Here is a 13,868-nt window from a genome sequence, read left to right on the forward strand (position 1 = left end):
GAAGAGGATCATCCTTGGGAAGTAAAAGGTGCGCGTTCTAAGACAAGGTAGAAGGGAGCTGTTAAACTTATAATGCTCCAGAAACTATGACACTGCTTGCCATCCTTTAGGCATGGGAAAGGCAAGACTCACATCCTTTAGTGTTGAGTGCTTCGTGTGGGTTTCGGGTCAAAGGGCTTTTGGTGTTTTGTGGGTTTCGAGGTTGAGTGCTTGTTGGGTTTGAAGGCTTTTCGGGTTTTGTGGGTTTTCTTCTTGTTTTGTTTGGGTTTATGTTAGGTGCTTCCTATGTATACTGCCTTTACGCTTTTTATGATATTTCCATGAGAAATGCTCTTTTTCATTCTCCTCACCTTCTCCTCGCCATCTCCTCTCTCTTGTATTTTTTTTCTTTTTTGAAAAAATCAAGATGTTGAAAGAAGGAAGATGCTGAAGAGATGGTGAGGAGAATGTGTTGTAGCAACTTTCTATTTCCATTACCCATCCAAAAAAAAAAAAAAAAAACCAGGATAATCCTGACTGATTCACTATGTTGGCATTTTTAGCCCAAATGTCAGCCCACCAAGTTTGCCCCCCTCTTGGTTTTGGGCTTCTTGAACAATATCAACCCCAAGGGTTCTTTTGACCCACCCACAAATGCTATTAATATATAATATGTAATAATGTAATAGAAAAAGTAAGAAATGCATGTTGCGAAGGTAAAAGGAAATAAGAAAAGAAACAAAAAAAAAAGCTGCAAAGTGGATGGGTCTTCCAAGCTCAAAATGGTCATCACAGCAGCAATCTAATTTTTTCTTTTATAACTGTTAACTTATTCCAAAAAAAAAAAAAAAAAATTAAAGCTTCTATCTCTGAAAGATGTGAAAGATGTGTTGGCACTCCAAGCTCAAAATGCATACAGCCTCTGCTATCTAACTCAACTTCAATATCCTGTTGATTATATTCTGAAGAATGGTTTAAGACATATATGATATAATAACATAAGAACAGAAAGTCTGCCTACTGATGATTTTGAGATCACATGCGTTTGTACATACATATCACTTAATATTTTTCCTCAAATAGGATATTTTTTTCCCTCTTATTTGTAATGGTTTTTTTTTTTTTTTTCTTCTCAAGTCTGTTAGTTTTGAAGCTTGCCAATTAGTGAAACTCTTTTAAGTTTTTCTGTTTAAGTTGTTTCCCCTTTTGTTTTTTGAAGTGAACTACTACCATCTGTTCTAAATGGTCCGTTTTGCGGGCTTAGGGTTTTTTTGGGTTTTAGGGCTCTCTTATGAGGGGCTTTTGTGGGCTAGCTTTGGCTTTTTTTGTATATACTTCCTTTGTACTTAGGGGCGCCTTATGCTTTTTGATGCATACAACATTATTTATTAAAAAAAAGATTAACTCCGACCATTATATTGTTTCCCGTGGAGATGTTTAGACCTTAATTCCTTCAAATTATTTTGGAAATGCTGGGGTGTTTAGTGGAAGATAAAAATTTATATGAAAAAGCATTATTCAAAAAAAAAAAAAAAAAAGTTCTTAGGGTAACATAGTTTGTATGCTCAAGTATATGCATCTGGAGATGCCTAGAGGTGCATATACCTAGCGCCATAAAGTGCTTCGAGAAGAGACTATTTACTTGTAAAGCTTCTCATTATTAAAGAATATTCACATACTTAATTTAAATTGTTACACAAGCTCCATATGGTATCAAACTTCTCAAGATTAGTACTTACAAATTCATTAGGTCTCTGGTATGAGCCATGGACTCTTTCCCTTAAGCCAACTAATATGCTCATTCCAAATTGTTTTGGCTGGAACTTTGGCAACTTCGTAAGCAGGGTTATATTTGGAAGTTCACAGAAGATTGAAGAAGATCTAAAATCATATTTTGAACTAGCATCATTGCATGTTAGAATTGTGTTAATGTTCATTATATTTATGTGTGTTTTTAAGATGCCACAGACTGTCCTTTATACATTAAGCATTTCTTGTTTGCCTCATTCGCTCACGGCTCACGAGATTCCGCTAATAACTGTTATGGCAGAATGACTTTGAAGTTCATATACACTGGAAGGGAGCAGCTGAGATAGTTCTAGCCTCGTGCACAGGGTATCTTGACTCAAATGGTTGCTTGCAGTCCATTGAAGAAGATAAGGTCAGGAATAGTGGTTGCTCGCCGAATAGCAGTAATACCTCATCTGAAAGCTTATGAGAAAACCAAAAAATAAAATAAAGATAGAATTACAAATACAAATAAAAAAATAAACAAAGGTGCCAAATTTAAGTGAAGGAAAAACTTTACTTACCACCGCTGATCTTTCATCACTTTTATACCTTTAAGCTTTAAAAAGTGTCAATTTATGATTACTATCTTTCAGAAGTTTGCAATGTCAACCCTTCTGTCCAAATTCAGCGTTAAATCTTAATGGAGGAAGCAAAATCCCCAAAATACCCCTATCCAAATTCAAGATATTTTTTGTAATTTTATAAACATCTTAGGGGTATTTTGGGAATTTCACTCATCAACTGTTAGGACTTAATGCTGAATTTGGACGGGAGGGTTGACATTGCAAAATTCTGAAAGATGATAACCCTAAATTGACAATTTTTAAAGGTTAAGGGTATGATGCAAAAGTGATGAAAGATCAGGGGTGGCGAGTACAAGTTGCTGTTAATAGGTTGGCATGATTTGCGTAGATAATGTATACTAAGGTCACAAAGATCATAAGATAATTTAAAATATTTGACCAGAAGTTTGTCCTTAAAATGGTTATAATGCCACATATGTGATTGTCAAGGTAATATCAAATAATAAAGAACTTATCTTTTTTAATTCTCAGTAAAATCCTTCACCAATCTTGTTGTGAGAAATACTTTTGGTTTTGCTATGAATCGGTATATTATGCTACGCATTAGTTATGCGACAATAGACGCAAACTGTCGTTATACTGCAAATGTTTTGTGATCATTGAGAGAGCTCATGCAAGACATTACTTTTACAGCATTGTACTGAATAAAACCATGGTCATTATGATTTGTTGCACAAAATGACTTAGCACAAACGTTTCTACCAGGAATTTTTTAAGACAGCTATTGATGAAATGGCTGCAAGCAGTTTGCGATGTGTTGCGATTGCGTACAGATCATATGAATTGGACAAGGTTCCAACTGATGAGGAGCTTTTAGCTCAATGGGTTTTACCTGAAGATGGCCTTGTTTTGCTTGCTATTGTTGGTATAAAGGTAAACATCAAGAAATAAAATTCTTACGATATCATGCATTATTGTTCTTGGTTTCTACTGGTGATCATTCAATTTTGTGCATGAACTGTCAGTTTATATGGTTCTTTTCGACTAACTGATTTTGAGAAAATTGTGAAGGATGATTAAATAAACTTTTCCCAAACTTATCTGATGTATAATGCTTTTGTTTTTTCGTTTGTGATATTGGAAAATAGTAATAAGATTGACAATTGGGAGTAAGAGTACAATTTCTATTGATCTGGCAGTAACGATAAGTGAACTATGCTGTGAATAGTATTTTCTCTTTGTGAATCTACGAGGGCTGGAATCGGGTTTGAAGATTATGATTATATAAAAAAAGAATAAATCTGTGGGATTTGCTATAAAATTGCTGGGAATTTCAAAAGGAAAACATAGCTGAGAAAAACAAACCTAAGCATTATACCAAGTGTTCCTCTGCATTGTACCTTGGATATGGTTTCATTACGTAGTTTATAAATAAGTAGTTGTTGGAATTCTGATAGCTGTTTTCTTTATTCAATTATCATAGGAAAACATTACATTCATATTTATAGGTATCGAATTTCTTTGAGTTTTTGGAGTTCTATTATTCTTTTCTATATTTTATGGGGCTCTCTTATATACTTCCTATGTACTAGGATTGCACTTCTCTGCTCTTTTAATGAATTTGTATTACTAATAAAATAAAAATAAAAATTAGTAAGCCCAAATTTTTTTTTTTTTTAAAAAAACCTAGTGAAATCCATAAATATAACCCCACACTACTATTAAGCGAAAATACAAAATAAAATCAAAATATACTTCAAATTAAATTATGCAAGCTCCCAGGTACCATCACATCATCTAATGCATGCCAAATTAAAGTTTGGGTCTTGGAAGTGTCTTTTCCATGCCTTTGATAAACTTTATAAGAATGCTGCACTTATCTCTAATATCTCTCCCCGGCTTGAGAAAACTGAACCTTGGCGAGTTAAAGGCAAGAAGCTATTAGTAGAAGTTGGGGTTGAGGCGTTGGAACTTATAATTAGTTATCCAAGTACAATTGAAAGTGGATGTTCCTTCCATTTAATGAGATACCTTTGATAGTCTTTTCCAGACACAAGTTGATAATCAATGATATCTTCAATCTTTTCCTTCACATGTGGGGCTCATGGGAGTTTAGCAAAAATAGCATCGTTAGGTTCATCTTTGTCATGCCCTTGGTATAAAGTGAGATCTTAAATATTGAAGACATTATTATTTATACCCATATCTTTTGGCAAGTCAAGAACATTATTAGAACTAAAAATGATAATCAAAATTTATAAGAATGTGCACTTTTTGAATGTGTTAAATTGTAATTTCCTAAGAGCGTAGGGAGTGATATGAAAATCTTCTAGAAGAATGCTCGGTATCCTAGTGGAGCTGTCCCTATAGCTGTCATAGAATATTCTTATATTTTGGCTCTATTTAATGAATGAAGAAGGATGAATGAATTAGTAGTTTCATCCCATTTTCTCAGTCTTGTTTCATTACATGGTATCGAAGCATTTTAATAGAATAAGTCTGTAGAGCAAATAATTCATTTTCCCCTTTGTTTTCCAACAAGTTTGAAGACCACCTTCGTTCTTCCACACCTTGGGTTGGAGGTACTGGTGTTGTCATCCGCACAACCATAATTGTTGTATGACGCCGCCATTGCCACAATTTCCTTGACCAAGGTTGTGGAAACAAAGCCCCTGGTAATCTAAATGGTTCAGGGTAGACACTGGTCTATTTGTTCGGTTTGGAGGTGGTTGCAGTATCATTGGTGACTGTGCGTGCTGACTGTGGAAGTTAGGGCTCTCTTTTGTGTTTTAGTGGCCGGAGAAGTCATGGTGCTTGCTCCTTTCTGATTTTGTGGTTGTCTTTGAAATTGTGTGGCTTAAGCGACTGCTTCAGGTGGTTGTTGGAGGAAGAATTTTTTTTTTTTTCCAGACCAAACACTGTCATTTGGTTGTGAAGATACCCTAATCTTATTCGGGTAAAGGTCTCCTTGGCTGTGTTAACTACTTATCCAACATACTCTGAGTGATGTTTACAATATAAAATGCTCTTATTTATAGGAGAATTACGTTGGATACAAATAGACTTTTACTCTAACTAAGTTAGCTAGGTGATAGTTTTTAACTATAATTAGACTTCAATTGTAACTCAGTGATATTCTTCAACTGCAAATCAATGATAGTCTTCAATTGTGACTATTATTCTTGAACTCTATGATATGCTTTAACATTCCCCTTCAAACTAAAGCTGTAAACTTAGTAAAACTGGAGTTTGTTCTTTGGTCAGTGACGAAGGCCGAGATAGTGGCTAGAAACTCGTTGGAGTTTGTGGCGGTCGAGGGAGGTGACTCGAATTGATGGCGCCTGATTTGAAATATCGGCTGCTCTTGAACTTGAACTTCGGGTACTATGGCTGGCATCGGCTACTATGGCCAGGATTTGAACTTCGGTAACTTTTGGCCGGCATGGGCCAAACATATGCCTCTTTGAGCTTCTTCTTCTTTTTATTTTCTATTTTTTTTTCAAACTAAAAGTTAAGGAACTCACAACTCGTGAAACCTAGATAACAAAAAAAAAAAAAAATGATCTTAGCAAAGGAAAGTACCAAGGCTGAAAGGTGGCGGCAGCAAAGGGCTGTGGGCGGAGAGTAGGGCTGTTAAGAGAGCAAGCCGCTCGTGAGTGAGCTCGGGCTCGGCTTGTGCTCGACTCGAATATTAAATGAAGCGTTTCGTGAACACGAATCCTAGCTCGAATATTAAACGAAGCTAGCTTGGCTCGACTCGGCTAAGCTTATGAGCAACTCGTATAAAGTTCGAATTGGTAGTTATTCATATAATTTCTCATATAATATTAAAAATTGATGATTTTTTTTTTTTTTTTCTAATAGCATCATTTTATTATAAAAGGATGCATATCCTTTCTCTTCGAAACCAAGTGCCTTGTTGTATTGACTCGAGCTCCATATTTCGCTAGCCAGACTAAGCAAATGCTCATATGCAAGCTGGCTTCTTGAGCTGTTTAAGAGTATTTGAAGTTTAAATTTATAATAAAAAAAATTTAAAAAATTAAATTAAATATAAGAGACAGCTCGTGAACTAGCTCGACTCGGCTTGATTTATTATGAGCTCGAGCTCAATTTCTTTGGCTCGTCCTTAAACTCAGCTCGAGCAAAATTTAAACAAGCCGAGCCCAAATAAGGGAAGCTCGCTCAAGCTTGGCTCGTTTACACTCCTAGCGGAGAGGTAGAGATCGGTGGGGCATTGATCAAGACAATCAGCGGCAAATTTGTACATTGACATGAGCTTCGATGTAGCCAATGTAATGCTCATTGTTGAGCTAATCAACCCAAACGAAAAAGAAAATACAAACTGAAAGAAAACTAAATTTTGAACTAGAGATGCTTCATGCCAAGGCTTTAACTATCTCTAGTGGCACTCTAGGCGCCAACATCATGGGGAATCTGAGTGTTGGGGATGATGCAGACAGTACTCAGAGTGATAAGACCCATGAGCTAGTTCCCAAGCCATATAATAGTTTTCGACAATGTTATTTTTTTTTCCTATTCAAATAAGAGAAAACTGGGGAGGAGGAATACAAAGGAGAGTCTTTGCCACTCCTTAAACGAAAAGAGGAAATAAAAGACAACAAAGTGGGAATGCTTCTGAACACAAGGTGAGAAGCAACCCATCTAGCAACAAGGTGTGCACCAACGCAAATCAAGGAGAGCAGCTGGAGCTGGATGTTGGAGATGAATGACGCAAAATTCCAGTCCAAGAACTAGAAATCCTTGATGGCAAGGATAGTTAACATTGAATCACCTTCAATGATAAGCGGGGAACAACCAAAAGAGGCAGCTAACCTTAGTGCCAAAAGCATGGCGTGGGCTTCACCCAAGTTTGCATCCGTGGAAGAGAGCTTCAAATAATTAACTGCTAGGAAATTACCACTATGATCTCTGAGGGTGGCGGCAATAACAACAAAAGTTGGTCTAATAGCCACATCAAAATTGACCTTGAAAGTACCAAAAGGAGGTGGCATCCATTCAGCTGAATCAGACTCCCCATGTTGCCAAGTTGACAAGTGATGCCAAGTACTGGTTTTTATAATCTTCAGAATTGCAAGGGGCTCAGGCTGAATAGACTCATGAATCAACTTATTGTGGGCAAGCCAGATTTGATCCATTATAACCAAGGCTGGGATTTGGAAACCATGCACTTCATTCATTGGTATGCCAAGTTTCAAGTGGGGACAGAGAAGAGTTTCAATCCAAGCAACAATAGGCAGCAACGAGAATGCCACAATATCCAATGTGACCTTCCTCAGTACCCAATCTCCGAATTTAAACCTTCGAGGCTTCACCCTCTTCAATGAATATATACATGACTAAAACGACGTCATTTTTGGCTGGTATAAGACAACATCGTGTAAATAAGTAATGTGAAATGTTTTTATATTCGTATTGGGTGTTGGGTCGGAAAACCGACATTTCAAAATCAATCCCACCTTTTGACATGATAGTGCCACTTCAGAGTTCTGCTCCCCTATAGGTGTACAGCAACCACAACCATCCCCCCCTTGTGCTTCCACCACCTTCCGCGGAGCCTTCAGATCCAGTTTCTCTGATGTCAGAATCTGTACTTATTGCTCTCCAAAAAGGTACTAGATCTTGTGTGACCAAGCAACCTTTTGTTTACTTTGTTTCTTATCAAGCCTTATCTCTTTTGTTTTCTTCTTTCATGTCGCATATTTCTATTATGTCCATCCCTAGAACAGTTAAAGATGCCCTATTTGACCCTGGTTGTCGAAACACAATGGAAGTAGAAATGGAGGCTCTGCATCAGAATGCCACTTGGGAACTTGTTCCTCTTCCTCCAGGCAAACAGCTTGTTGGCTGCAAATGGGTATATAGTGTCAAATTTAATCCTGATGGCAGCCTAAATAAGTTGAAAGCTTGATTCGTGTCTAAAGGCTATACACAAAGCTATGGCATCGATTTTGATCAGACACTCTCTCCCTTTTTCAAAATTTCTTCTATTTGAGTTTTGATTTCTCTAGCAACCAACCTTGATTGGCCCTTGTATCAATTGGATGTGCAATGTGCTTTTCTTTATGGTGGTTTTCTTGAAGAAGTCTATATGGAGCAATCACCTGGGTTTGTTGCTCAAGAGGAGTCTCAGGGATATGTGTGTAGATTGAAGAAGGCACTATATAGCCTCAAACAATCTCCATGAGCATGGTTTGGCGAATTTTCTAATGTGGTAAGGGAGTTCGGTCTTCTTCGATGTTAGACTAATCATTCGGTATTCCTTTTGCATACAGATGCTGGGTATATCTTCCTTGTGGTTTACATTGTAATTACTGGGAACGATTCTAGAGGAATTGCTAGACTGGAACAATTTTTGTAGGAGAAATTTCTGACTAAAGACTTGGGGAACTTTGGTATTTCTTAGGCGTTGAGGTTGCTAGAACTGAACAAGGGTTAATTTATCTAGAGGAAATATGTGCTAGAGTTGTTTGTAGAAACAAGTCTTTTGGGTGCTCGTGCTGTTGATGTTCCTATGGACCCAAATCAGAAGCTTTTGAAAGATGATGGAGAGTTGTTTCATGATCCTAGTAGATACAGACTATTGGTTTGAAAATTGAATTATCCTACTATCACCAAATCAGATATCTCTTATGCGGTAAGTGTAGTAAGTCAATTCATGGAAGCACCTAAAACTTTACATTGGGAGGCTGTGATTCGTAGTCTCTGATATCTAAAGAAATTTCCAGGTTGTGGTATTCTATTTAAGAAGGATTCACTGATGCATATTGGGCAGGATTCCCATTTGACAGAAGATCTACTACTGGGTATTGTAGATTTTTGAGAGGTAATCATTGTTACTTGGAAGAGTAAGAAACATATAGTGCTTGCTCGATTAATGCAAGTATAGGGCTATGACTCTTATGACAAGTAAATTGACATGGTTCTGACAATTTCTTAAGGAAATTGGATTTTTCTGTTCCTACACCTATTCCTCTATATTACAATAATCATGCTGTTGTGCACATTGCCTCTAGCCTAGTGTTCCATGAGAGAACACAGCACATTGAAGTTGATTGTTATTTCATCCAGGATAGAATATTGGGTATAGATATTTGAACACCTTTTGTAAAATTTGGAGATCAACTTGCTGATGTGTTTACCAAGTCTCTTTGTCATGGTCGATTATAATTTATTTATTCCAAGTTGGGCTTATGTGATATATTTGTTGTGTTGAAGTGAACTGTAATTTCCTAAGAGTAAGTTAGAATGAACTTTAATTTCCTAAGAGTGTAGGGAGTGATATGAAAATATTCTAGAAGAATGCTAGGTATCCTAGTGAGCTGTCCGTATAGCTGTCATAGAATATTCTAGTATTTTGGCTCTACTTGTTGAATGAAGAAGGATGAATGAGCTTTGTAGAATTAGTAGCTTCATCCCATTTTCTCAGGTCTCGTTTCATTACATATTGAATATTTTTGTACATTCGTTTTTGATATCTTGCAGGCCTAATTCGAACCATCACCTTGTCTGCTTTGTTGAATTCAACAAATGTTCTCTGCAAATCAGTATGTCGTTTGTAGCTCTCATTGCTTGTTGCATTCCTTTGCTACACCATATCATGTATCTCGTACATATGTTTGGCAAACGCATCGGCTTTAACACCAGGATAGGTCTTAATTGGTAGAGAAATGAAATCAATTGGCTTCCTAGGAAGTAAACCTGTCACACTCTCAAAGGGTTTGCAACCTGCATACTGATTAATCGAGCTATTATAAGCAAATTCAGCTATAGGAAGCATTTGGTCCCAATTTGCAATGTGATTGCCAACAAAGCGTTGAAGGAGATCACCCAAATTTCGATTAATAATTCCGTTTTCCATCATTTTGGGAATGAAAAGAAGAAGATAACTTAAGTTTTATATTCTGCAATTTCCATATAGTTCTGGAAAAGCTACTGATAATTTAACATTGTTAGAAGAATATATTAGGATTTGGGGGTAGTTTAGTCATTGTTGTATTCTTTAAGCTTACATAATAATATGTTTGAGGTAGGCTACGGAATATAGAATGAGCGTCCTATTTTCTCTAAACCTTCTCCATGCAAATCTCTCAACAAACGGTCTGAGACGAAGCTCTAAGGCAGCCCATTAAGTTGAATGACTTCTTGAAAGGGGAGTTTAGTTATATGGACAGCATCAGATGCCTTCAAACAAGGAATAAAGTGAGTCATCTTTGAATATTGATCTACAATCACAAAGCTAGTCATGGTGCCAGAGGTTTTTGGGAACCCTAGGACATTCAATACTTAGGTCTCTCCATGATTTACGAGGAATTGGTAATGGCATGTATTTACTTGTAGTTTTCTCCATTCCCTGTAATGTTCGACAAAGTAGGACATCAGGAGACAACTCTTCAAGCCTGGATATTAATAACAATACTCAACCATTGCAATGATCTTATCTCTTTCAAAATGACCTGCTGCTCCTCTGGAATATAATTCCCGAATTACGTGCTCATGTAGAGATGTGTTAGGCAAGCAAAGCTGAGTTTCCTTAAAGAGATATAGTCATGCAAAGAAAAATGAGCATACGTAGCATGCTAAAATCCTTGCAAGATGGATACTTTTTCTTTAGCAAGTCAAAGCCCACAACTTGAATAGACATCAAGGAAAGGATACTTACCACTCAACTCAGCACATCATGTATTATTGTTATTGTTATCGTTGTGTTTGTTGTTGCTATTATTGTTATTCATACACTTTTTTACTTTCTGTGTCAAGCAATTATTTTGACTGCATGCGGGAGTAATCTCATACGCGTGGGACTTTGTGTTTTAAGTTGACCTTTTTGACTGCATGTAGGATCCCTGTCGCCCTGGTGTCAAAGACGCAGTCAAAGTCTGCACAGCAGCTGGTGTAAAGGTAGCCTGTCTCTCACATTTTTTGAATAACTGATTTAATATTTTGTGTAATAGTAAATCGTCTTATTTTATTTTATGCTTACTATAACTAGAATGTTTGGACATGTATGTAGCCTTGTCGGTCGTATCTCTAGTTTCAGGTTGTTAGAGAGAGAATGCTATGTTTTGATAGCCTTGAATCTTGACGAGGTTTCCTTACTACCTGTCTCTTTCCAGAATATTGCCATATTGTCATATATATATATATATATATATATATATGGAATGAATGGAGTGAGGGCTGATATAAAAACATTCTCTTCTTATTTTCATCAACATGGTATCAGACCTTGGGATTTGAATTGTTCTCTTCCCTCTCGTTCTTCTCATTTCTAGCATCCTCTTTTCTTTTTCTTCTTCCTCCTCTCTCTCTCTCTCTCTTCTTTTTTTTTTTTTTTTTTTTAGTTTTCCCCCCATTTTTCATTTTCGGACTACTCTTTTTGTTTGTTTTAGGTTGAATGTTTTTTTTGTTTTTGAGAATAACTTCTATGTAAACCCACTCATTTACAACATTTAATAAAAGATTGATACATCAGCTTGAAGTATCAAATATTATAAACACAAACATCGAATATTTTTCATTATTTTTTTCTCAACCAGCGCCTTTGTCCTGTCATATAAGATTTCTTTCTCATTTTCTTTTTTATATGAATACTTTTTTATTGGTTTGGAAAATCCTGATGTTGCTAGTTTCATGCGGTTCGTGAGACTGAAACAATTTTTATTTATTTATTTTCATTACTGTTGTTTAATTTTTTCTCTTCATTTGGATGGCATTCTACATCTGTTTGGTTACTGAGAATTCCATTGGAATGAAAGCAAAGTCTCTCCCCAACATCTGTTTTTTTCATTATCCTACTCCAGTTTTCTTCACTCAGCTATCTCCATTTGGTCTTTTGCATCTGTCGTAATATGCGTGAAATCTTCCTCAGACATTGAAAGAGATAGTGAGAGAAAGGGCAAGAAACTTCACTTGAAATACGGTGGTGGATTCCGGCAGGGTGGCAGCTGTTTAGGGGTAGACCGGGTGAGGTTAGAAAGAATGGAAAAAGTGATCATCTATGGTGGGTCTATGGGTTGGTTTGAGATAAAGATCCAGTGTTTTCACCTTCATTTTATTTGATGTTTCTAGCTGTTGTCAAATTTTTATTGTAGGTCATAAAAGAGGATTTTACACCATATCCTCATAAAATAGGCTCTTTTTTTTTTTTTGTGGGCTTGTTGAGTGGTGTATGAAGATGTGAGAGAGTATTGCCGTCTTCAGAGTAATGCTACAAGTTCCTCTATTGTTACTCTTGTGTTCTTCTAAGAATAATGTAGCTCTTAAAATCACCATTGAACTTGTGATTGATCTTTTTGAATTTTGATCAAATAGTAATTTTAAAATCCACTTCATTTTTGGAGTGACACAAGAGTGAGTAATGGAATAACAGAACAGAGTCCTTGGCTAGCTGTTGTGTTTGTTGCATCCTAATGAGAATATACTACTCAGGGTGTTGTTCATAGTTGGTCGGCATTGTATGTTAGGGTTTTCTTGGTGGATTTATGGAGGTTCACAGCGGTTTCTGATCCGTTTTTGGCATTTCCAGAACTGTCACCATGCAATATACAATGCTCCCTTGGTTCTCGGTGCTGCTTGGGCAAACTTGAGTTAGTCTCTACGTGGGCCTCAGTTTGGGCCCTATGGTTTTTTGGTTTGCCATGGCCTTCTCATTAAATAAAAAATGTGTTGGGCTATTTGCGTTTAGTTTTGGCTGTGTTCCAAAGTTTGAGCCCTGCCAGCTTCATAAACTTTGGTCGTGTTCTAAAATTTCAGCAAAGATTAGACTCAACCCAACCCGATCCAGTTTCAATTGGATCACTCATTTGACCCGACTCCAACGCAGGTCTAATTGGGTCCAAGCCCATTCTCCTCTCGGGTCAACCCTATCCATCTAACCCAACCCCACGTCTCCGACAGGTCTTGGTACGTTCGGCCTTGATAGTTTCCCGGCCCCCCGGTGGCCAATTCACTTCCTTTTTGGTCAGTTCAATCGTTTCTCGGCCGGTATATACCGAGTTTCGCCCAATTCAGTGGTGTTTCGGTGGGTACAATGCATTTTCCGACCGTATCAGAAATGTGACGCACTTGCATGTCGTGTATGGAAACAATATTTTTCTCAATTCTCAGGTCATGGGTGGTCATGGGTGCCGTCGAGTAGAGGAACATGTATCTATCAACCACTCACGGCTGATGTCTAACGAATGGAGATTTGGACGTCATTCGATTCTCAGTGGCTTGATGATCCCTCTCTCCATGAGGGTTTATTCCTCCACTTCAGCGCTACTCTTTCTGATATGCTGTTGTTTATCCAGTCTTCACTTGTTCCCTCTCGTGGTGGATCACCAGGAGAGACAATGCTATGCTTTCTATGTTTGTACACTTCTATAAGATAGCATTGGTGAGGTGTCCCTACCAACTGTCCCCACTAGCTGTCTCTTTCCAGAATATTCCGTCATATTGTAAATGCTTCTCCTATATATATGGCATGGATTTTTTGAGATGTTTTCTGAGTGATGTGTCAAGCTTGCATTTTTGACCCAAAGCCATATACAAGTGGTAGACTCATATTAA

General features: G+C 37.2%; 1 protein-coding gene across 1 annotated transcript in view; it reads left to right on the forward strand.

The window, feature by feature from the left end:
• The window catches only part of LOC132186523 (calcium-transporting ATPase 9, plasma membrane-type-like), a 58,807-nt gene that overhangs the window by 33,603 nt on the left and 11,336 nt on the right, over window positions 1-13,868 (forward strand). Inside the window, exons 22-24 of the mRNA XM_059600503.1 lie at window positions 2,030-2,140; window positions 3,060-3,227; window positions 11,157-11,216. Of these exons, the coding sequence (XP_059456486.1) occupies window positions 2,030-2,140; window positions 3,060-3,227; window positions 11,157-11,216 (339 nt within the window). The remainder of the gene's footprint in view (window positions 1-2,029; window positions 2,141-3,059; window positions 3,228-11,156; window positions 11,217-13,868) is intronic.

Source organism: Corylus avellana, chromosome ca7 (assembly GCF_901000735.1).
Source record: "Corylus avellana chromosome ca7, CavTom2PMs-1.0".
NCBI classification, from domain to species: domain Eukaryota; kingdom Viridiplantae; phylum Streptophyta; class Magnoliopsida; order Fagales; family Betulaceae; genus Corylus; species Corylus avellana.